Here is a 25,496-nt window from a genome sequence, read left to right as displayed (position 1 = left end):
ATTTTTATTTTAATGTAAGACTATGTTTTATTTATTTTAATTTTAACAGTAATTTACTTTCAAATGCCCCAATTGCTGAAGGGTATGCACAACTTTTTAGTTCAATTTCAAGTTGCACTGTTCAAAATACCTGTAGTAGCACAGCAGTGCATACCTGTTTACATTTAATTAAGGTGGACTAGATTAGACTGTAATACAAATAGTTGAGTTTGCCAGGTGCATACAACATTTATGACAGGTTTTCATGAAAGTGTTGGTCAGTTTGTCTGCTTGACAATCCCATTTTGCACTGCAACAATAAAACTGAAGTGAGATAAACAAACTGAGAAATGTTTATTTTTAGTTAAAACAGATGTTGTCAAAGTTTTCCTTTGGGGACATAATTTGAAGTTGGAAAAAGGTAATAAATTGCAATATATCGCAATATATTTAAAATCGCAATAATATTGTATCGTGACAATATCGTATTGTGAGACCTCTGGTGATTCCCACCCCTAAAAATCACCGCAAGCGTCACACGCGCTTCAGTACAATTGGTAAACAAAACCGCACGCCTGCACCATTCATTAACACAGAGACACGAAGAATTCATATTTAAATAGTCGTTTTGCGGCTTAATATTTACAAATACTAGTGGGAGTGGGAGTGTGCTCACTTGTGTGTGCGCGCACATGTGTGTGTGTGTGTGTGTGTGTGTGTGTGCAAACTCTGCTGTGCGCGATACAGAGCGCGACCATAACGAAACGCGACCTAAATGACATGCCGTCGTGTAAATAAAATAAATAACATAAGGCTATTTAGTTTCCATTGGGGGGGGCGGGCCGCCCCCCTAATATAATGGCAGGGGAAACACTGGTATGTATAACAACATTTATGTTATTATATATAAATATCATTAAATATAGACAATTAAATAAAATGTAGACAGGAACAGAATTCTATAGGAATTCTGTTCGAAATAAAGTCCAAGTCAAAAGGAACATTTTTTTAAATAGGACAAGCAAATTATCCATAAAGACGGACACAGCTATGCATACATGCATACTCCTGCTAATCTCTCTGGAGGATTCCTGGAGCCTCCGGTCTCCTTCATTTGCAATGTCAGTATCAACAGTTCTGGCACTACATGTTTGTAGGGTCTTTCAGTCTAATCCTTGCATTTTCCACAGCGCAGCGGATATGAAGAATGGCTAGCGTATATGTCTGTAGTATTAGCACATGGCTGAGGTAATGGGTTTTGCCGTTGGAAGTGCATCACAGTAATGCTAATCCCATCAAACCCTACCTTTGTGATGTCACTGACCTTCCCTTAGCCGTTGGTGTGCATACACACGGGACGTTCCAGGGATGCCCCGTCTCAGGGGTAAGCCTGGGAAGATCTCCAGACGTCACAAGCAACACTGCCACGTCTTTTTATAGCACTGAAGAGTGCATCGTGTCTGCTGTACGATTACTACATCTTATCCTCGGGGTCTAACGTCACTTGGTTATGTAATATGAGATGTTTTGGGTCAATATCATAAATAAAAATATTTGATGCACACACACACACACACACACACACGCACACAAAAATGTTATTTGCTTTAAAAATACATTTAATTCCCAAAGCCTTGCTAAAATAAGTATTTAGTTGCCAATGTGCTGTCTGCAGAAATGCATTGAGATCTAGTGCATGCAGGCGAGGAGAGGAGCTGCTAAGATCTGCTGATTCAGCTCACGTCTTCACTGTGAGCGGTATTAAATAATGGCCTCTGCCTCTTCAATCTGACCCCAGGGTGCTGCTGCTGTTCGGTGTGGATCGCTGGGAAAGAGGAGGCAATGCAGTAATGTGTCATCTTGCTTCAAATTCCACAGTTAACCTACAACGACACAACTTTCCCAGTGAATGTAATGTTCTTGAATATTTGTGTGTCATTCAGGCTCTTTTTAAGAGGTATAAAAAAGGACATGAATGTAAAAGATATAACAGGTTTATCTGACTGTCTTAAGGCAAGACTAACAGATGTCATTATACTTCCCCGAGGCTGATTAATCACAGTACATTAAGACTATTGTTTTCTATGACAAGTTTTCTGAAAGGTTATATGTAAATATGCAAAACAAATATTATCTAATTAATAATTCACTAATTTGCATGGCTTTCCAGCACATAAATCTAAGCACTGGATAAAGTCAGGTTCAAAATTCTTGTTTCATTTTCTTGACATATTGAGTCAAACAGTCAAATACTGTCAACAGCCAGAAGAAGAAAAAAACATTTTTAACATGTTTTACATGAATAAAATGTTAAATATATATTTATTTATTTATGGACAAACCCCTCTATAAAAACATTCACAATAGAGACAGGAATAAAAATGCATAGTACTTCTGAAAGAAAACGCCTTTAAAGAAATGTATTGTAATTTAAGTCTACAGACGCAAATAGATGCAATTTAATAAAATAAACACTTAAATGTGTATTTTGGATGTTTATGTTCCACGAGTCTGAAAGTAGACATGTTATGGAAGCAAAATAGCTTCAAATCTCAAAATTGAGCAGTGCATAAAGAAAACAATGGTTTTGCCTGTTGTGTTTTGCCTTAAGCATTTATGGAAACTCTAAATGCATGAATTGATCATGATATATACGATGGAAGAACACCATTAGCATGATTTAAATCTCTGTTTTCTAGCATGCACTGATGTTTAAACGCACAGAGAGAGAGAGACAGAGGCGGTCTCTGGTGTGCAGCGTCTGTGTGTGTGGGTTATTTGTTATCTAGCGTGGCACACACTCAAGGGACGGCGCTCAGGGAGCTTTGGCAGACAGCATGCAGTACATTTCGCAATGTGAAACGAACCGTTATAAAACTACTACAGTAGTGCAGATGCAACTAATGGGTGGCATGTCGCTCTATGAGCGATTCCTAAACAGATGAATGGAGTAAATTTACAGTTACACAGTACGTACAGAATGAGTCATGAGGCATTCAAGGTTATAGCGGCACTGCATATTAATAAAGCGCAGCGTATTAATAAAACAGCACATTTCTGAATCAGAAAGCTAATCAGTTTATCGCTGTCTTGAGTACAGCCACCACAACAGTAACAGAAGAATGCATGCTACATACATGCAACCGGACACATGATTTAATGTACTGGCCGATATGTATTTACGTACTTGCATTAGGTATGTTATGTAGGCGTCATAAACTGTGAGACTATTGCCGAACATCTCTGTAGCGTCTGGACCAATCAGACACACCATTTTTCATTTGATTTAACAAATCAATTATTCATTAGATTAACAAACATTCACAGACCCCTCACCCAATAAACATACTGGGTGCCAAGATGTCTGTGAACGAGGCCCAGGACACTGGTTACCATGGCAACCACGACACCTTTGCTAGACCAGATACATTTACGACCTAATGGCATTAGGTCATTTTCCATAGGAAAGACACAGTGCACAGTAAAAATGGACTCTTCTCTAATTAATTAATAGGAAAACCTTTCTTTGAATGAACATGTGTGTGTGTGTGTTTATGTGTATGTTAGACCAGTTTAATTGTTTATGTAGTATGTTAGACTAGTTTAAGTGTTTATGTAGTATGTTGGACTAGTTTAAGTGTTTATGTAGTTAATAAAGTCTTATTTGTATCACACTTGACGTTGTTCATTGTTTACTCATAACTGGCGTCCCTAATCATGCAGATTTATGCTGCAGGCTCTGTGTAGAGTTGTACAGTAAGAAAGTTATTTCCCTTAACCAGGAAATTAACGTTCTTAGAATTGACAGACAGTTGACCCTGAGAGGTCAAGTAAATATCTACAGCGGATCTAAATATTTATAATTAATTATAACTAGTTATGATTAATTATTCATATTTCCCCATGAGCTGATTCGCTACATCTCTAAAACACACTCTAAGCTCACTGCTGGTTAATCCTTCATTATTTTACTGAACTGCTTTTTGCACAACTCTCTACATTGCGAGTAAATCACTCGCATATGCGACTAAATCTTCACTCTGGCGACTAAATGATGTCTAATATTAGCCAATTGCTAATAAATTCTCAGATTTTACTCGCCAGTGTGTGAGTTGGAGGCTAAGTATAAGTTTAGCTCAGATATATTTTCACTCGCCGAACACTCTCTGACTGAGCGCATCAGAGTTTCACGTGTGTATATGTGTGTGTGTGTGTGTGTGTGTGTGTATATGTGTGTATATATGTATATGTATATATTTATCAGTCTGGCGAGTAAACAAAAAAATTTACTAGCCAATGGCGATTCAATTGCCAAGGTGATCGTAGAGGGCTGTTGCAGTAATTGATTTTCCCAATTAGCGATGGCACAAAGGCGCATAGGTGCAAAGGTCATTCAAACAAGCTTACATGCATGAAGACAGAGAATAGATGAGCACAATCAAGCGAAACCAAACTGAAAAAGGTGATGCATGCTGACAAGCTCTGTCCTTTTTAAGCTATTCAGTAAATCAATTCCATTGATTTAACAATGTAGCACCCATAATTCATCTGACGGCATGTAACCTCCTCAATATTACCTGAAAAGTATTCAGGAGGAAACAAAAAATTAGCTTTCTTCATGCACAAAACAACATAATAAGGGAGCAGGCATTCAGTTCAATAAGAGTCCAATACAAACATGAAATGTGTGTATTTGGTTGTGTGTGTGTGTGTGTGTGTGTGTGTTTCCAAAGAAGACTGGGATTATGTGATTTTGGGCTTAATCACACAGTAGTGATAAAATGCTTAAAATTCCTTCATTGACTGCAGACGTTCACTGTTCTCTCAAGTATTAAGCCATAGAATTCCATTAAAATTCCTCCCTCACAAAACTAAATTCATTTCAGACTTGATGCATATGATATCATATTATTTTTATAATTTTGAGTCCAGAAAATAAAATAAAATTTTACACAACATTAATATAATATAATAAATAGTTGACACTGAATTCCATTAAAATTCCTCCCTCACAAAACTAAATTCATTTCAGACTTGATGCATATGATATCATATTATTTTTATAATTTTGAGTCCAGAAAATAAAATAAAATTTTACACATTAATATAATATAATATAATATAATATAATAAATAGTTGACACTATAGTTGAGAAAGTCACGTGTTTGCCTTTCTTTCTTTGAACGCACAACCTCTCTTCTATTGGTGATTCAAAGAAAACTTGTCTAAGCTGACTTGTCTGTTTTGCAAACAGAAGCAAATGAACCTTATCTTTGTTCGGTTTCTGTAATTGGGACGAATGTTTGCATAAACTTGCCGTGTTCTGCTTGTGATGTACGTTAATGTTTATTTCTCATTGCTTAAAACAACATAATTAGTCAATTTCTATAATATAAAAATCAAAGCAAACATGTATGTTTGTAAATGTAAAAGGCTGAAGTTGGTTAAAATAAGAAGACTGTGTTGCTCTTACCAGCGGGGAAATGAGCTTTGACATGTCTTGACCTGACAAATGCATTAACTGCAGCTGATGTATTACTAATCTGCTGAAAATACTAATAATGTTTGGTCTTCACATTGAACGTCAATGGAAACACACACAAGTGTTCTGTGCTGCCTTAGGGAAGACGACTGAGATGAGAGCTGTCTTAAGGCTATAACACACAACCTTAAAGGCAGCAGGTTCCTGATCTGAACCCTGTAGTTTCTGAATCCAGAAGAGTGCAGAAATTCCAGCTGAACGGTTTACGACCCATCACGTTGATCTCTTCTGAAATAATAGGCACGGTGTAGGTGGAAGTGAAAAAATAGGTAAAAGTTCGCAAACGTACACACACACACCCACACACGCACAAAGCATCGGTTGCATGCTTTCAGTTCTCACAGAACAATACCGTCTTGCTGTAGGGTGGGAAAGAAATCATATGGTGCTTTCGCAACTCTGTAATTTGATTGTAGCATAGAAAAATGCTAATTACATTTCTCTTTTCCTTCCAAATATTTAGGAAGCACTGTTGGTACATGAACTAAACTGACGCCAAAGGTCTGTTTAATGTCATTTGTCATGTGCTAGTCAATGCAGTGCTTCTTTTATGATGCCTCTGTTTAAGCTGTGACTTAAGGAAACTAAAGTGTGACACTCCTTCATGAAACTAGAAACACGGACCTCCCTGGACCAAATCCCTGTTCATGTGCCACACTAACGTTCCTGTTACCTCATTTATCACCACAGTAAAGCAGCATTTCAGAGCGATGCCATTATAGACGCCGCAGAGCCCTAGAGAGAAGCAAAGCATGAAACCCAAAGCACGCCGCTGTCCCTTCTGATTCATTGCGGCGCTGTTTTGTTTTTCAGGTTTTCCACAACAGTGTGATGACACCATAACCTGCTGTTCGTATTTGGGTGCTGACAGCCTCAAAAGCTGTTTGGAGAACCCATGAGGCCTACGGTCCTAAAAAAATGGCTGTGGCCGCACATGTAGATTGGAAAACACCCAACGAGGAGAGCGAAAATAAACAGCCACGTGACGTTTTCACAGCAAAGGCCTAATAGTAACCTGTGCTGTATAACAATATCTATATGAGTATCCACAGCAAAGCACAATAACATTGTTTATTACAAGCACGAGCTGCAGTTTCATCTGCCACTTTAAATGCTCAAGCTCTTTAAAGTTAAAAGGATTCTGATTGGTTGTCAATATTTGTATTGTTAATCAGCTGGGGGAAAAAAATCATCAAAGTGATTCCAATAAATTTGATCCTCTGTTTCATTGTCATTTTTTTCCTCTGTATTTTGTCTTGTTTTCCATTCCAAATGCCCAAAGATTCTTAAATCAAAATACATTTATTTGAGAAGCAAAATGACATAAGATAAGAAGTCTTGTTTTATGAGAAATTGATATGAAGGGTTTATGGTGAAAACATAGAAATAATCGTAAAAATCAACTTAAAACAAAAACAGATATCTGTTAATTGGGTATTAAAACATGGTTTCGCTTTAAATGAAGTATAAACTCAGTTAATGTTGTTCCATTACTCAGAAAACAAGACTTTATATCTTTAATTTGCATCTCAAGTAAATGTATCTTGATTTAAGGATTGTTAGATATTTGGGAAACAAAACAACACTGCAGAAGACAGTGTTTTTTTTTTTTTGCAGTGCATTCAACATTTAATGCCATGATGTTAAGACTTTCTGCTTTGATTCAAGATCTAAATTTGTGAAAACGCAAATTAAGACCTTTTTAAGACTTGCAGAAACCCTGTTATCGTTCTTGGTGTGAATGGGCCTTCGCAAGCAAGAATACTTTTGATTCCCTATGCTTCTCATGCATGGCTTACCATCAGCTCCTTTGCTCTTACTACGCTGACACCCACTGATATTTACCTCAAGATTAAGACAAATCTACAAACCAATATGTGGGAACCTTAATGCTTTGGTGTGTAAACAGTCGTGACCTACCAACCGTAGTTCCGTGGAACACAACAACACACTAGACCCATTTATTGTGTCCCGTTTCCTTCTGCAATCCATTTGTCACTACTCACCATATCCAGGAATGCCTTCGGAACGGGAAATTGTTGACGTGCATCATTTTTTTTTCCCTTCCTGTATAATTTCGGCCGGTCTTCATTTAAGCGAAGGTGTGGTTCGGGTTGGCTCCTCTCTCTCACAAATAAATAACTCTTATGCCGGCCTCGGGATAGCCATTATACACCCTCCACTGAAACCTGCTCCAAGCATCTCCAAAACAAGAAGTCCGCTTGGAGCAACGAAGAGTACATCTTCTTGGTGTGCTATTCCACAAAAGAGTCTCGAGAAGACACCTCACCCATTTATAAATGTAGACAGTGTGTAAATCAAATTTTAAGGCAAGAAAATGGCATGTTAGGAAAAACTCAAGGGTTAAGGGGTTGTTCCGTAGTAGTAGAGCAAAAATAACAAACACAGAGCAGAACGAGGGTCCTTCCGCTGCCTTTTGTGTGGTATTTGAAACTCACTGTGGTACATCCTCATCGTGAAGTCTCGGCATTAATAACCGTTTTGGGAAAACGCTTCATTTGGACGTCGGAGATGCACGGCGGTGCCCCAAGGAAACCCAAAGACGCATACCATCCCTTTCTAGTGCAGACAGCCCAGATGCCATGGAGAGACAGGTCCGATTCAGTAAGTCCTGGAAATTTCCCCCCCAAAAAAAAGAGTAAGTACTCCGCTCCTGTCAAGCACCACGTAAGCTATTGATCCTCTTAGTGCGGACAGCTCTGATTAATTCAGGGGTGTTTGCTGAAGGAATGGGTGGAGTAGCCGTAGGGGATGAGATGGAGCAAGGCGAGCTGGAGAAGAGAAAACACACCGAGTGTCACCTCAGGGTTGTCGGCGTTCCTGCGTCTTCCCGTCTGATCCCGGCCGTCATCACATGAAGGCAGAGTTGGCAGGCGGTGACAGCGGTCAAGGTGCTGTAAGAATCCAATTAATGCAGTGAAAGCAGCACATGCTAATCCTCTTGACAATCACTTGTCTTCCTTGCCCGAGGGTTTCTCTTTCTCTCTCTCTCCATCTCACTCACTCTCTTCCCTCTCTGGCCGATACAGCGGTTCCCGGTTCTTTTCCTGAGACCATTCGCTCTCTCTCGCTCTGCTGCAGCGCCGGCTCTGGGCTGTACAGGGTGTGTGTGTGTGTGCTTGGGAGAGACTGTGTGACTCGCTGTCTGTGTGTGAGCGTCAAGGGGCCCCACAAGGGAAACTCTGACCGGCCGACAACACACAGAGCTAAATAAAGCACACGCCTGACAGCTGGAAGAGCCTGTTTCTGCAGCGAGGTATTAAAGCTGATGATAATATCTCAAAGGTCAGAAGCAATGACAATGATATGACAACAAAGAAAAGAGTTAAGAAGATATACTGTGAGACAATATTGTCCTACAAGCATGCTCAAACATAGCCTGGGCTGCTTAGGGTATAAGGTACGAGAACAAAACACTATGTTTGCATTAGAAACACCCCATGGGAAAGAAAATTCATAGAGGAAATCTCTTTTATATCTCTAAAATATCTCTTAGATGACATTAAGAGAGCAAAAAGAAAGTCTCTTGCTTAATTTTTTCCTGAGACTCATGATTCTCCTATAAAGTTTTCGAAGATATCTTCATAACTGTCTCAAACTGTGCTCAGATTTGCTATATCAGTGTTGGATTTCTCAGTGCAATCTCAAATATTTCTCATCAGTGTTATGATGAACTGCTATGGATATTTTCTATGATATTCTATGATAAAAACCCCATGGGAAATAAAAATCATACACAAGATCTCTTTTATATCTCTAGAAAATTCTTCTGGATGGCACTGAGAGAGCAAACTGAGAGTCTCCTGCTTCAACATTTTCTCCTGAGAAAAAAAGATCTCATGTTTCTCCTGTAAAGAGATCTGAGATGGTGCTCAGATTTGCCATTTCAAAGTCAGAAATCACAAAGCGAACTCTATTAGAAAAGCCCCATGGAATAGAAAATAATAAAGGGAGGTCTCTATTTTATCTCTAGAGTTTTCTTATGGATGGCATTTAGTCTCCTGCTTGAAAATTTTCTCCTGAGAAAAATATCTTTTCTCCTAAAAAGTTTCATAAGAGATCTTGATAACAGTCAAACTGTGCTCAGATTTGTCATATCAAAGTCAGAAATCTCAGTGCGATCTCAAATATTTCTCATCAGTTTCTGCCAAGATGAAATGATACAAGCTGATATCGACATTTTCATTCAAACTCTATGCAACGCACTTACTATATGTGAACAGTTGATTCATTTGTATCTATCTGAGGGGAAACATCTGAGACAAAGTTAATACTTCAATGAAACATTTGAAAACTCTCAGCATTAACACTAAGCACACACTCATGACTGTGTCGTTAGCATTAGCGCAAAATGTAAACTAAATACCTTCAATACTTCTTCCTGTTCAATTTACCCCTTCAAGTAACTGGGAAAAAAGCCCACTGACATATAATTATTTCCTGTGACATAATTCAATTTTACCTCTAAATTGTTTTTATGCAGGGCCTAACACAGCGTAATGCCTGGTCATAAATCAAAAATATAATTCTGACATAACAGGATGGAGATGTAGGAATTACAAAATAGTTGTTGAGAGAATGCTTCAGATGCCACGTGTGACTGACGCCTTATTTGGTTCATTCAGGTGTTTGAACACACATGCACATCTGAACCAGCCACAAAGCTGGACACTATCAAGTGCACATGTTATGATTCTCTCTGCTCTCTTTATACTGTACCTATCAATAAAAGATGCAAAAATTATTTCGAGTCAGTAGCACAAATGGTGTAGGATGCAAGTAAAAAAAAAAGGAACTGTGCTCAGATTTGTCATATCAAAGTCAGAAATCTCAGTGCGATCTCAAATATTTCTCATCAGTTTCTGCCAAGATAAAATGATACAAGCTGATATCGACATTTTCATTCAAACTCTATGCAACGCACTTACTATATGTGAACAGTTGATTCATTTGTATCTATCTGAGGGGAAACATCTGAGACAAAGTTAATACTTCAATGAAACATTTGAAAACTCTCAGCATTAACACTAAGCACAAACTCATGACTGTGTCGTTAGCATTAGCGCACACTCAAGATATAGTGGCATTTTAGGACAAAGAGAAAAGAAGTCTTAAAGAATTACAAATGTTGCTAAATGTAAACTAAATACCTTCAATGCTTCTTCCTGTTCAATTTACCCCTTCAAGTAACTGGGAAAAAAGTCCACTGACATATAATTATTTCCTGTGACATAATTCAATTTTACCTCTAAATTGTTTTTATGCAGGGCCTAACACAGCGTAATGCCTGGTCATAAATCAAAAATATAATTCTGACATAACAGGATGGAGATGTAGGAATTACAAAATAGTTGTTGAGAGAATGCTTCAGATGCCACGTGTGACTGACGCCTTATTTGGTTCATTCAGGTGTTTGAACACACATGCACATCTGAACCAGCCACAAAGCTGGACACTATCAAGTGCACATGTTATGATTCTCTCTGCTCTCTTTATACTGTACCTATCAATAAAAGATGCAAAAAGTATTTCGAGTCAGTAGCACAAATGGTGTAGGATGCAAGTAAAAAAAAAAAGAAAAAAAAAGGAGAACAAAACCTGAACCTTCAGTAATAATAATTTGGGATGCAACATAGAAAAACATTACATTTTTACACAAAAATCTGAGTCTTGATGTTAAAAGAAAGATATTGTGGCAGCATTCGTAACTGAATTTTCATTGCCTTTTAAATGCCATTTAAGTTATTCCAGATATTCTAGAGAACTGAAGTAGCAATCACACAGAATTTGCAATTCTAATTTGAATGTATGGAAGTAAAATTAAAATGAAAAATTCAGAAAGAAAACTAGAAAAGCAAAGTTTGGATGGATGAAAATTAGCATTTTTTGGTTGTCTGCATCTCTAACAATAATAATAGTGATGCTCACCTCAAAAGCACCACTAGAAATGATTAAAAAAAAAACACTGTTTGTTGGCTTTTACAAGATTTAGTCCTTAACATCTCTTTCATGAACGTTTACTTCAGCTGAGATTTGTTACATAAGCTCTGTGGCCTTATATTACACGCAGCAGAGGCTCAGTATTTACTTATTAAAACCTCAGTGTAGCTCAGCGCTGGGCGTAAATGTCACTGTGTTTTCAAACCAGATTGAAAATTGTCCAGGTATCCATTTGAGTTTAAGTAGTTGTTCAGCTGATTAAAAATCACCTTTTCAATAATCTTGTCTATAAAAGGAAGATTTGATATTGGTCTGTAGTTGCTCAATATGGTGTTATCAAGATTGCTCTTTTTCAGAAGGGGTTTAACAACTGCCGTTTTCAGGGAGTTTGGAAACGTCCCAGAAAGAAGCGAGGCGTTCACCACTTCTAAGAGATCTGCTTCCAAACAGTTAAGCACCCTTTTGAAAAAATATGTGGGAAGTGTGTCAAGATAGCAGGTTGACTTCAGTGTCACATGATCCTTCAGAAATCATCCTGATTTGCTGCTTAAGAAATTGTTAATATAATTACCCCTGAAAACAGATGTTAATCAGTTTTTAATGACTCAAATTCAAATTGATTCGAAACCAATAAATCAATTCTTTATTAAACTCAAACTGAAGTTAAAGTCAGATAAACTCAAATGAAAGAATCAGTATTTCTTTTTAGTCTAACAAATTACTTGCTGAATACATATGATTTATTTAATACTTATATGATAATGTGCTGTAAAATGTTAAACATTTAAAAAAAAAAGGTTTTATTGTAATAAATTGCTTTTTGTTCTTGTTGTTTATCAGCAGCCTTGCAGCAAGAACAGAATTCTGGGAATGCTATAACTGCGTATACTGTAGCTTATTTTCACTTCGTATCTCCCTGTTGACAAAATATCAGATGCATGATCTTGTATGTTTTCAAAAATAGCAGTGGTCTGGAGTTATGTAAGTTGGACAGGCTGGAAAGGCCAATAAGAGAGTGTGTGTGTGTGTTTGTTTGCGTCTGTGTTAGTGCAGCGAGGGGTTGTCACTGGCTGTTCTGGGATGCCCGGCTGGTTAAAACGGGAAATGTCAAGCGCAGCCGGGGCAGGTATATGCTACAGCGGTGCGCAAGGTCACATCCCGACCCCTGCTGAGCAAACCCGACAGCGCTCCGAGTGTATGACGAACAGACCGCTGGCCTGTACATGCATCTGAATGCCTCCCAGCGTGGATTACTTTAAACTTTACTGCGTCTCTGCAGACGGAGCTCTTTATTCAGTGCATCGCACTGTGCAAGAGTGGGAGAAATCTTAGAAAAGCAGTAGGAAAGGCTATATATCTGCCATCAACTCCCGCTGACATGCTTCTCACAGCATTCGGTTTCATTCTCCTTGTTAACGCGTGTCAGACTGTAAGACGCAACTCGAGGCGATACCCAAAATCTCTGCAAACATGATACAAGACTCTGTGTGACATAAAGGGATGAAGAAACCATGCATATTATATATATAAAGTGCATAATGAGTTTCCAAATGCATGTTAAACTTACAGCACTTTCAGAGATAGAGCACGCAGCACAAGACGCTCTGAAAACGCAATGTTAGGAGTTGCACGTGTGTAAATGAACACAGTGCTGCTCTTCACTCTGAAACAGACTACACACACAAAAAAATGGTGTAAATTTTACTTTGAAACAATTTTCATTAAGAAAATTACACTTCTAAAGTAAACTTCACAAATAATTACAAAGAAACAGAAATTAACTCAAAATGTTTAAATAATAATAATAATAATAATAATTCATTACATTTATATAGCGCTTTTCTAGGCACTCAAAGCGCTTTACATTGTCAGGGGGTATCTCCTCATCCACCACCAGTGTGGTGTTTCTTAAATAGAAAGATTAAAATAGCATTATTTTGTAAAATGTACACAAAAAAAGTAATTTAAATGGATAATCCTGATTTGATAAGATATAACACTACTTGAGTTTATTTCAAACCCCATTTGTTTGTTTTTTTATGTTACATTTGATTTCTTTCTTTCTTAAGTTTTCATCAACTCCGAACCCCATTTGGGAAACCCTGATATATAGTATTTACAGTGCTTTTGGCATAACAGAGGAATAAGGAATGTGGGAGGAAAGGCTTTCTGCACCAGGAGGAAATGAATGATCCGTAGAGATGAATGGTTTTATTACCCGGCCTCACAACAGATGGAGCAATTACAGATACATTGTGAATTACTGCAAGCAAAGTCCAACACCATCTGTCAAAAGAGAAATCAGAAAGCAAGTCCAACTGGACGGGATGTTCCTCAAGAGTTCCTGGTGAATTGGGGTGCTAGGCATGTCTGTGAATAAAGCGTGTTCCTCTGACTGAAGTACATGATTCATCTGGAGAATCTAGATTTGAAAGTGAAATCTGGGACTGACAGTGATTTGCTGCAACAAAAGGACTGTAAGTCAATGAACATTTTGATGCAAGACTGAAAAAGTTATACTAGTTAAACTTGTGAAATGTGAAGTGACATAATGCAGCATCTTCCAATTGTACAGCAGACAAAAAAAAACTGGATACTGCAGTCAAATTGTAACACTGTCAAGTTTGTCTCAATGGAAGAGACTGAACCGAAAGACAGCTTTACTTCATCTCAGAGAGAGATTTGTATGCTACAGACTGTCATTTTCAGACTGTTTTGTGTTTCATCTAATGTGTCTATAATATACAGCGCTGCTCTAATTAAAGTTTCTCATCAAAGGCCCTCACTGTGAGGAAACGACCACCTTGAGAAGCACAGCAGGAGAGACGTCTTAAAGAGACAGTAGCACACCAGTAATTCAGAGGACCAAAACAAAGACACTAGAGCAAAACACAAAACACTCATTTAGTACTGAAAGACTGATTGATCAGTATTTGTAATATAAAAAATGGAGTAGAAAAAAATGTAATTCAGAAATTGCTAACAAATTTCACAAACAATTACAAAGAAACAAACACACTGAATTAAACACAAAATTTCAAGTAGAAAAACTGCATTTCAAAAATCATTTTTACAGTGTATATTAGGCTTGTCGCGATAGACTGTGCTGACGGTGATACCGGTGTTAAGCCGCAACACCGGTTACGTCGCTTGCCGACCGCAGCACCGACCCCCACTGTCGTTTTGATTTTTTTATAGTAATAAAAATCATATGTTTCAGTAAAAGAACATACACTACAATTAAAAACTGAACGCGGCTGCTCAATGCAGCGTGCCGAACGATAGTCGCATCACAGATCAGATTTCATTTCTCCAGTGAGGAGAGTGAGTCAAGCTGACTGACAAGAAGAGTGAGGTGAGACAGACAAGACGATCGCGGATGATTTAGTTTCAAAATGAAATGCTAAAGCGCTTTTATATATAGGCTAAAGTGAGTTTGACGTTGTATTTTGTTGACGGCCGAATTGCCGCTAATTCGAAAGTGAAAGTAAAATGCGCGCAACGCTTTTAAGCTATTTAAAAGCAAAGGAAAGGATAAATATTTAATTAATTATATATTTATATATATTTATATTTAGTTAATTTCATTAAATTTAATTTGCTATCATTAAAGAAAATATATTATATATTTGTTTTATATATTATATATTTTTCATTTCATTGAAATGAAATGAAATTCATGAAATTGAACATAATATCAATATAATAGTGTTCACTTGTGTTTACTAATATTTAGATTTGTTTGATGATCTGAAACATTAAAGTGTGACAAACATGCAAAAAAATAAGAAATCAGGAAGGGGGCCAACACTTTTCACACCACTGTACCTGAGCAAATGATTTTAATGTCAAGTTTCAGGACAGACTATATGAATCTCAGATCACTGGTAGCACATCTTAAGATGGCCTGGAATTTTAGCAGCTCTAAAATCATTAAGCAATTTTAACAATTAGCACTATGTTGTACATGGAAAATAAGTCCTCAAATTTCATGACATCGGATCACATCTTCTTTTTGCACTCCGTCACAAAAGCAACTGTACCCTAGTAAGAGGAACCCGTGGCCTCCTGCATGCAGTCGCAGGCCACGACAGGCATGTCTAATGTGTGTGGGGAACTCAAAGCGGCACAGAGGCACGTGCTGCACCTCTCGACGTCAACAGTGCAGGTCTGCGTGCCAGCGCAGCGGGTGACATTTACGCACTCCGATCACTTCACCGTGACTCATTAGCATGCGGACAGCCCACTTCTGCTGGCACCTAGCACTGGCAGTTTGGAGCCGTGAACTTTGGAGAGACCTTCCAGCAATTAAGAAGTCAAATAACGCTGCCCTCCACCTCCACAATCGCTCCGCTGCTGCTCAGGGGCCCATCATGCTGGAAGCTGTGCACTTTGGTGGCCTTTCTGAAAGAGAACGTCTATGCAAATCTCACTCGCTCAGCCTGAAACATGCAATTGGCAGTCGGCTGATCTCAAGTCAAGGCTGTCAGAGGGTTTCACCTCATGATTAGGGCCTGGACAGAAATGTACAAGAAAAGCAGAACAGATTTCTGCTGTATTCCAATAGCCATCGGGCATAAATTTCCTTCAAGTTGACATGAAATCAACTCTTCATTGTACACCTGCTCTTATTGTTCATAATTCATATTGCTGTACAGAAATGTTACATTATGGAATTAAAGTAAGTATAATAACAAAGTAAATAGTATATAATAATAAAGTTGGCAAAATAAAAATAAAGTTATCTTTAACTAAAACTATTAACTGAAATAGTTTAAATAAAACAAAAGTATTAGATGAAAAATGTTATAAAAATTAGAAATGAAAATAGGGTTTAGTTTGGATTATTATTGTTAACTAAAACTAAAACTATTAAAACCAATTTTATAACTAAAATAAAGAAAAATAAAATAGAATAAAACATATTAGATGAAAAACTAAATGAAAATTATTTAAAAACCTTTTTGATAATTGAAATAAAGCTGAAATAAAAATATTAGATGAAAACTTACATATAAATGTGAAATGAAAATTAAAAATATTAGATGAAAAATAAATAAAATTAGAAATGAAAATTACCTGAAATAATATATAGTTGAAATAATAATTCAATTCACATTTACAATACATTTCGTCTCAAAGCAGCTTTACAGAAAAAAATATAAATAGTTGAAGCACTAAAAATAATGAAATAAAATTAATAACAAAAATTAATAACAAAAAGATAACTAATGACAAAAGCTTGAAACAAACTTATTTAAAATTAAAATTAAACCTGAAAAATATAAAAATAAAAGCTAAGTCAAAATATCAATAAAAATATAATGTTGCATTAATTATACTCAACTAACACTGTGCTAATATCATTTAATATTGATTATATTGTCAAATTAATTCATTCTTTAAAACTAAAAGGAGTGTTCTTAGCTCTGTTTAGCACATTTAAACCCATTTACAGCCATTCTGCAAAATTCCTCCAAAATCAATGTAGAAAATATCAAATGTAAATGTGCATATTCTGTGTGGGCCTACTCATGATCAGAGTTGTCTTTGTAAAACCAAAAAAAGACTTTGGGCATTTGAACACAGATGATGAAACCGGCATGGGAAAAATCCCACACTCGCATAAAGTTCTTAAACAAGAACACACATGTTTGAGTACCGGATCTGAGAGTGTTTGAAGACAAAATCACAAACTAATACAAACAGACAAACGAGGGTTATTTTAGCAAAATGGTAGTGTTCGTGTCAAGAGCCTCGAGTCTATTATCTTGAGTAACAAAAAGAGAGACTTCCTCTCAGGCTGAGAGTCGTTTAATGACACATCTGGTTCAGCGAGAAAGAGCTAAGCAAAAGAAAACTGTTCTCTGACTCACCATTTACACACCGACCTGCACGCCAACACCTGCGCAAAAACAGACACTAGAGGAAACTGTCCAAGACTACGACACAGAAACACAGTCACAAATCAAGACAAGATTCACCAAACTCATACATCAAAGTGGACACTATTTACTGGATTACTCCAAATAAGTGCACAATATTTCATCTACTGTAAATGAATGTATGTTTGTTTTCTGCAGATGTCACTTAGGCCAGACAACCTATTAGATAATGCTAACCGACAAGGCAAGGCAAGGCAAGTTTATTTATATAGCACATTTCATACACAATGGTAATTCAAAGTGCTTTATATAAAAGAAAAGAAAATAATAATTAAAAAAAAATCACAACAATAAAACAAGGAATTTAAAAACTTTGAAAATGATTAAAAATTTATTTAAAATTAATTTAAAACAGTTAAAAATGTTAAAGGGGTCATATGATGTTGCTAAAAAGAACATTATTTTGTGTATTTGGTGTAATGAAATGTGTTTATGTGGTTTAAGGTTAAAAAAACACATTATTTTCCACATACTGTACATCTTTGTTTCTCTTCTATGCCCCGCCTTTCTGAAACTCGTCGATTTTTACAAAGCTCAGTTATGCAAATCTTCTCACATCGTGACGTAGACATGTGGGGGCGTGTTAGAACAAGCCGTTATAGTTAGGCGTGGTTGACTCTTAACTTTAATAAAGAATATCTCTTTGGATTTGAGACTTTAGTCTTTGCAACTTTAAAGATCTTCTTTATGCACCAAGAGCTTGTAACACTTCAAAGAGAAAGGAAAAATTTAAATTGCATCATATGACCCCTTTAAAATGATGGTCACCTATGTGAGATGAAGAAAAAGCTGTTCCGCATAAAGGTGCGTCCCCATTAAATGCTACTCACTTTATCTCTAGAACACCTTTATAATCAGATGGCAAACAAATAAATTAGTCTTATAAGCCAAAGCCATGCTGATTGGTATCAGTACTAGTACAGTACTAGAGATTTAAGGTGATGGTGCATTGCTGGGAGGACAGCATTACTCATGATTTCGGCATACAGTAAGACTCTGCCCTGACCAGCAACCCACAATGCACTGCCATTAAAGAAGTGGAACAACAGGTGGAGTGGAGAAACCCTGCAGTTTCACCGTCACTAAAGCAGCACTTTGTCATCATCAATCATTCATGCTGATCTCAGAACTGCATCATTTACTGCACAGGAAATAGAAAAGCATCCACCTGCTCATTTACAACCCACTGTGCACTTAACAGGAAAATCCCTGCCAATGCTGTAGATCCCCACCACTGCAAATGACTAGTGTGATAAACACAAGACGACTAACGGAAAAAAAAGATACGAGATGCACTCTTGCATGGGGTTTAACATGCTTTTAATTGCCTTATACTGTACATTTTCAATGGCCTCTTAAAGCAGCTAAATGTGTGTTTTCTGCCAATATTTGTCACTATTATTCAACAATTCTCAATGAATAGGTAGTTATGGCCAATATCTATTTGCTGTAGTGTCACTGCATTTATTTAGAAATGTATTTATTTATTTATTAACCAGAAAACACCACTAATGTATTTTATGCTTAATTATGCTTATGCTTAAAAACATCTAGAAAGGTTGGAAATGAATAGCCACAAAATACCACCAAAATGAACACAAATGCCCCACAAATTGGTGGGCCAAAAATGCCCCTGCACAAACTAAATCCATTACGGCTGTTGAGATTCAAGTGAAATATGAAAATGCATAAAAAGTGCCAATTCTCTGCATTATATTTACTGTAGATCTGCTTACATTGCATCAGATTTTTTAATGCATTGTCTTTTGTTTGTGTAGCCAGAACATGAAATTCCCCCCCCCCAAAAAAACAAAAGCAGTTTTAGATACATTCTATTAATCAACATTAATAATTATAACTACAGTATAAAGACAACAATTATTTTTGTCATAATATTGCAGCACTACTCTGTAATGAGCTCCTGTTTTTAATTTTATCATTCATATACTTTATGTTTATGGCTAATTACATTATGCGATTGTTGTGTAAATACATGCATGCCACCTTTGAACAGGACGTGTGTGTAAATAAACAAATACCATGCTGCTTCTGTTCCACTTTTCCAGTGTATAAAGATGGATTTTGTTGATGTTGGTCAAATTTTATTTGTTAGCATTCTATAGTATTCTAATTGTTTGAATTCAATTGAAATAAAATCACAGACTTCTCTGATTGGTAGATCTCCCTTCAGGATTATGGGTCACATTGAGCTGTGGCTTCTGTACCATCAAGCTAATGGCATGTCTGTTTGTTTGTTTTGTTAAGGTGATTTTGCATGGTATTTTTCAAGCCCTACTGTAAACCAGCACTGATGTTTCTTCAGCTTATTCTAGATCTATGAGGTTGAAGATGCTGAACACAGTCATTCTTTCATGGGTGTCCCACTTGTGTTTATTTATGAACATCTTCACCACTTGGTGTGGGTGGGGCTGCTGTGGTTTGGTCAGAATCATGGGAAAACGCAGCCTGCCATTTTCTTCAAAAACGCCTCTTTCCCACAGGCCCTATAACGATGAGAACAATTCCCAAAAAAGACAGAAGAAACAGGGACTGTTTTAGCAAAAAGAACAGACAGCCAGAGAAATATGGGAAAAAGTGGCTGCTTGACGGATACGTTCATTAATATTAACAGGTTCTGATAAAATTAGGCCACAGTACTCAAGAAATGACTCATTCTCATGACGTCACATTAACAAAATACTACTAAAGCTGAAAATAGTGCAAATTTGCATAATGAATTCTAGGGAAACTGAAGAAAAATCTTCTTCAGCAATCTACTCCTTAAGTGCAGTCACTCCAAAACAAATAAAAAGCCTCTAAAGACATACAATTATGTTATAATAATACAATGTTCAAAACAAAAAAAAAATTAATAAAAAAAAATAAGTCAAAGTGAACATGGGATTTGACTTCTGACTCGATATTGAACAGAATCACAGCCGTATTTTTTGTTATGGTCAAATTAAATATGGCATCTTCTATGAATAAGGTATATTCCTCCCTTTTTCTGAAACGGCAGGGGGGGGCGGAGGGGGGTTACTCACTGTTCAACAGCATAAAAACCCTCCAAATAATTTTTTAATAATTTAAATATCTAAATATATAATATAATATAATATTAAATATATATTTTAAATAAATATATAAATTTGCAAAAGATTTACAACTAAACAGCAACTTTTATGAACACTAAAAATAAACATAACTGTACAAGTGCAAATTTTTTAATCTCAAATTTTTTTAACACTTTAATATTTCAGTCATACTGTCATGTGTTTGTTTCATCTTTTCACGTCTTTATCAGCATTTTAATCCATCTTGTAGATGTCCAGGAACTAAGGCTCACTTAAATTGGGAACTAAATGTCTTTTCCAACTTGAGAACTATATACAGTCACAAAGAATTGTTTATTACACAGAATCTGTGCCAATATCATGGTCCATAATTATTTCAGCATCACTTGGTCATTGAGTGTAGTTTGGGCTCCTCCTCAATGCATCCTATAAATATTGCCATACGTCCTGCACACATTTTTCTTCATTAGCAAGTTATACAGGAGGTGTTGAATTTTTCTTTAGCTCCTTGCTTATCATGTAGACAACAGGTTAAGTAAAAATAATATTGAATATGCAAAATAGCGCATAAATTTAGCAAAATGCTCCTCTTTATAGTTACTTTTTATAGCTGACTAATGAGATTATGGACGCCGAATGGTTATTCTGCAAATGTATTGTTACTTCTCACTGTTTACAAGCTTTACACGTTTTCCGCATCGCCGAATGAGCGATGAGAAATTTCAAGCACAAAGCTTATTGCGATTACTGGACGGCAAGTGCGCTACAAATAAATGAAGCACACGCATTAACAGAACACAACATATAGACTAAAGATCTTGATAACAAGAAGCCATAGTAGCCTAGCGATTATAAACGAATTGTTAATATCCACACAACTGACAGGTTTACCTGTTGTAGTTTGTTCAAGTTGCGCATGAAATAGACACTGCTTTTCTGCACGCACTTAGCGCGTCTCCGCTCTCTCATGCTGCACAGCTGGAGCAGAGATGAGGACTGTTTGAAAGTCTTTTTTTTCCACTGAATGCGCATTGTCTCAGTTTATTACGTCAACATAACTAAAGATGTGATCGCAAAACAATCAGAAAAAAAGTCATTACATGCAAATTTTAAATCATTACACATGTAAATTTCTATAGTCGCCAGTGGCGACCTCAGCAAAAACTTCACTCGCAAATTAATATTTTTGGTCACAAATGCGACCGTTTTAGTCACAGTCTGGAGCCCTGCTATAGCATTACACAACAAGCAAACACACTTTCAAAGTCAAGCATCTTTGTCAAGCATGCATCCATGAAAAATATTAAGCAGCAAAACTGTTTTCAACTTTGATAATTATAAGAAATATTTCATGAGCTGCAAATCAGCATATTAGGGCCATGTGACACTGAAGCCTGGAGCAATGATGCTGAAAATTCAGCTTTGCATCATAGGAATAAATTACATCTTAAAATATAAGCAAATAAAAAATAGTTTTTTAACTATAATAATATAATATTAGAATTATATAATATTATTACAGTTTTTACTGCATCTTTGATCAAATAAATGCAGTCATGGCAAGCATTAGAGGTCCCGGTTCCTGTTATATCAGATATGTGGACTTACATTTGATATTATACATGGTGCCTTCATTTGCCTTCACAGTCTGATCTTACCTATTAAAGAGAGATCAGTACACCTGGCTGTGGGTTTTTCAGTGTGTTTGCGCTGTTTACATCATGTGCTAAAATAAAGCAGACAGCGCACAAATGAATGACGCTATCAATTCCCCCTTGGCTGTCCTTTTAGGACTGTCTGTCCAATTCCTCTCGAACAGAACATCGTGAGGAAAGCACTACAGACGCATCTCTTAAATAATGTATCGGAGCTCTAAAAGGTCTTTTATTGAGGGATGAAATCTCTTGAACTCAAAAAGACCCTCCATCACAGCTTCTGCTTTAGATCATCAGCCTACAGGTTATACAGTAGATGCACTGTAAAAAAATATTTAGGTTTTTTTTTTTTGGATTGAAGTATGTTTTACAAGAAATTACATTTTCAGGCTTTCTACTTCAAAATTTCACATTTAAGTCAATGTAATTATTTGTGCAATTTACTAGCAATTTCTAAGCGAAAACTGTTTCAAAATAAATCCAACACCCAACTGTGTTCAGTGTATATGCACATATAAATCATAAATATGGAGATTAAATATAAGAGACAGTGTTTGAAGGAATCCAGCTTCTCAGGTGAAACTAGGGGCCGGTCCTGTGTAAATCCCCCAAAATTAATGCTTGAAATGAAAAGCCTCTTTGTCTTTCAACTTACCGTTTCTTATGTAAGCTTCATTTGTGATTTGTGTTACATAACGCAAGGTAATCGCCTGCATCTTTTGTTTTGAGTTACGTGCGTATATGGATAAAAATCTAATTAAACATCCACAGGGATCTCCGATTTCCACAGCTTTCCAAGAATGGCTTGCACGTTTCTGCGAATCTCAGATTTGTTTTAGTAATAATAATAATAATATTCTAATAAGGATCCATTTCATTGTTCAAGAGTTCACGTTTGGCTCACTTGTCATGAGATGAAACCAACTTCTGTCAAATCTGCAATTATTAAATACGCAAAGCATGTCAAAACAAGTTATGCTCTCTCAAAAGAAAAAAACAAGCGGCTGCCTCTTCATCGGATGCCATGAGACCCAGACTTGCGCTGCGCTGACGTCAATAGTCTGGATTGTGCTCATATTCTCTAACCCATTCCGCATCATTACCGAACCTAATATTCTTAACGCTAAATTAATCTGCTCCGCACACAGTTCACTTCACGTACCGCTCTCGCTTTCAACCCAATAACTGATTTGAGCGTAATGAGCATGTGAGGCTAAGAAAAAAAAAACGGATCAAAAGTGCTACACAAACAGTTCAAAATCTGCTGCCAAGAGGAAAAAACCTGTGCATTCAAGAGTCTGTGATAAAGACAGAGGGATCAGCATTGAGTTGTAGTTGTGTTTTCTAGTTCTCATTGAATTATAAACTCTTCTACTTTTCACACCGTTTTCGTTCCTGCGACAGACAGTGAGGTAAATTATGGTTTACAGTGTGGTGGAGGGTTTCGTGTTTACACATGAGCGCCGCTGACATGATGAGCGAAGCCTCTTGTGTTCTGTGAACAAAAGGGACGTGGGTGCGTCATGCATGTCCTCTCAATTAAACACACATGGCACCATCAGCGTCAAGCCTGTGGATTCACCTCGTCTTTAATTAATGTCTCGCTCATCAGTCCTGCACCAGCATGCATGAAGTCACCACTGCTTCCATGTATTTTGGATAAAAACAAAACTCAATGACAAAAGCAAAACAACTTCTGTTTAAAAAGTTTGCTTTTAAGTTCTATGACCTATACTACTGTTTAAAAGTTTGAGGTCCGTAAGATTTCTTTAAATGTTCTTTTTTTTTTTTTTAATGTTTGTTCATCAAGGCTGCTTTTATTTGATCAAAAATACAGTAAAAACAGTCAAATGTTTTTACAATTTAAAATAACTGGCTTCTGTGTGCATATATTTTAAAATGTAATTTATTCCTGTGCTCAAAACTGAATTTTCAGCATCATTACTCCAGTCTTCAGTCTCACATGATCCTTCAGAAATCATTCTGATATGCTGATTTGATGCTCTGAAACATTTCTGATTATTATCAATGTTGGAAAAAGTTGTGCTGCTTAATATTTTTGTGGAAACTTTTTCAGAATCCTTTGAATAGAAAGTTCAAAAGAACAGCATTTATTTAAAATAGAAATATTATGTAACATAAATATCATTAACTTATTCAATTTAATGTGTCCTTGCTGATTAAAATGATTTTTACCCTTTAAAAAAAATCTAAATTAATTCAATTATACATAATTTAATCATTTATAAAACATACTTTGTATATTTTATATAAGTGTATCTTACACAGTAATTACTTAAATTAATAATAAAATAATTATAATAATGAAATTCTCCAAATAATTTATAATTAAAATAATTTAACTAATTTAACTTTATACCATAAAACAACACTCCAAATTGTAACTTCAATTAGATTTCGACAAATATCACTTCAAAACTACCGCCATGATGCTATGTGTGTTTTCTCATCCCCAATGTTAGCTCTTTGAACAAACCCCTAAACCTAAACATTAAACTTTGGTCCATAACTTGTCAAGCTAATATAATATACAATCAGATTAACTGATCAGACACATTAGACTGCTGCTTGGAGGAACATAAAAAAATGCCAAAAATAATCCCGGACTTCCATTCAAAGAGGGACCAGAGCCATATCTAGAAATTTAAGAGATGTCTTTTAACTTGAGCTCTAGTAGGCTACTAGCAGCACATTAGCAGTCAACCAGAACATCCTAGCAGTGTTCATTTTGACAAGCATTTTTGATTTAGTCTTAGTCTTTATCTTTAGATACTCTAGTCTACACGATAGACATTTGGACTGCTGTGTGTGTGTATCTGAGCGCTGAGAACTGATCGTGCGCTATATATGAGAACTGAAGAAGTGGAGCGTGTGCGAGAGAGGGCACTTCTATCAGCGCGATTCCGCCTATCCCGCCTTCACTAACTTTAAGTTAATCGACAACGAATTGAGACTCCCGGGAAAAACGGGACGTCTGGTCACCTTATCCCTACCCCTTCGGCTACTGAGGCCATTGTTTCAGATCGCTAGTGTGCATTAAGGTAGCCTATCCAGCTGCGGCTGCCATACTGAGACTAGATATGCAAATGCCCCTTATCCGATTGCAATGACAGGGACGCACATTTTGAAGGACAAGACAGTTGTCAGATGTATTTTGAATGTCCGGTAGTCCTCAAATAACATTATAGTCCCGTCTCGTCTTGTTAACGAAGACGCGGCATACATTTCGTCATAGTTTTATCATTAGTTATTAGTTTTAGCTCGTCAACGTCTCGTCTTAGTAACAGAAAAAATGTTCGTTAACGAATATTTTTCGTC

General features: G+C 36.6%; 1 protein-coding gene across 5 annotated transcripts in view; it reads right to left on the bottom strand.

The window, feature by feature from the left end:
• The window catches only part of LOC107709115 (cAMP-specific 3',5'-cyclic phosphodiesterase 4D), a 157,614-nt gene that overhangs the window by 67,525 nt on the left and 64,593 nt on the right, over positions 1-25,496 (bottom strand). Inside the window, exon 1 of one of the 5 annotated variants that reach the window (XM_016513530.1) lies at positions 7,529-8,642. The exons of the other annotated variants lie outside the window; for them this stretch is intronic. Within the exon in view, the coding sequence (XP_016369016.1) occupies positions 7,529-7,614 (86 nt within the window). The 5' untranslated portion in view covers positions 7,615-8,642. Of the gene's footprint in view, positions 1-7,528; positions 8,643-25,496 lie in introns of those variants that run through there. 5 annotated transcript variants of the gene reach the window in all.

Source organism: Sinocyclocheilus rhinocerous, unplaced genomic scaffold, assembly GCF_001515625.1.
Source record: "Sinocyclocheilus rhinocerous isolate Xijiao unplaced genomic scaffold, SAMN03320098_v1.1 scaffold101, whole genome shotgun sequence".
NCBI lineage: Eukaryota > Metazoa > Chordata > Actinopteri > Cypriniformes > Cyprinidae > Sinocyclocheilus > Sinocyclocheilus rhinocerous.
The sequence above is the reverse complement of the archived record's forward strand: the minus strand, read 5'-3'. Positions and strand labels throughout refer to the sequence as shown.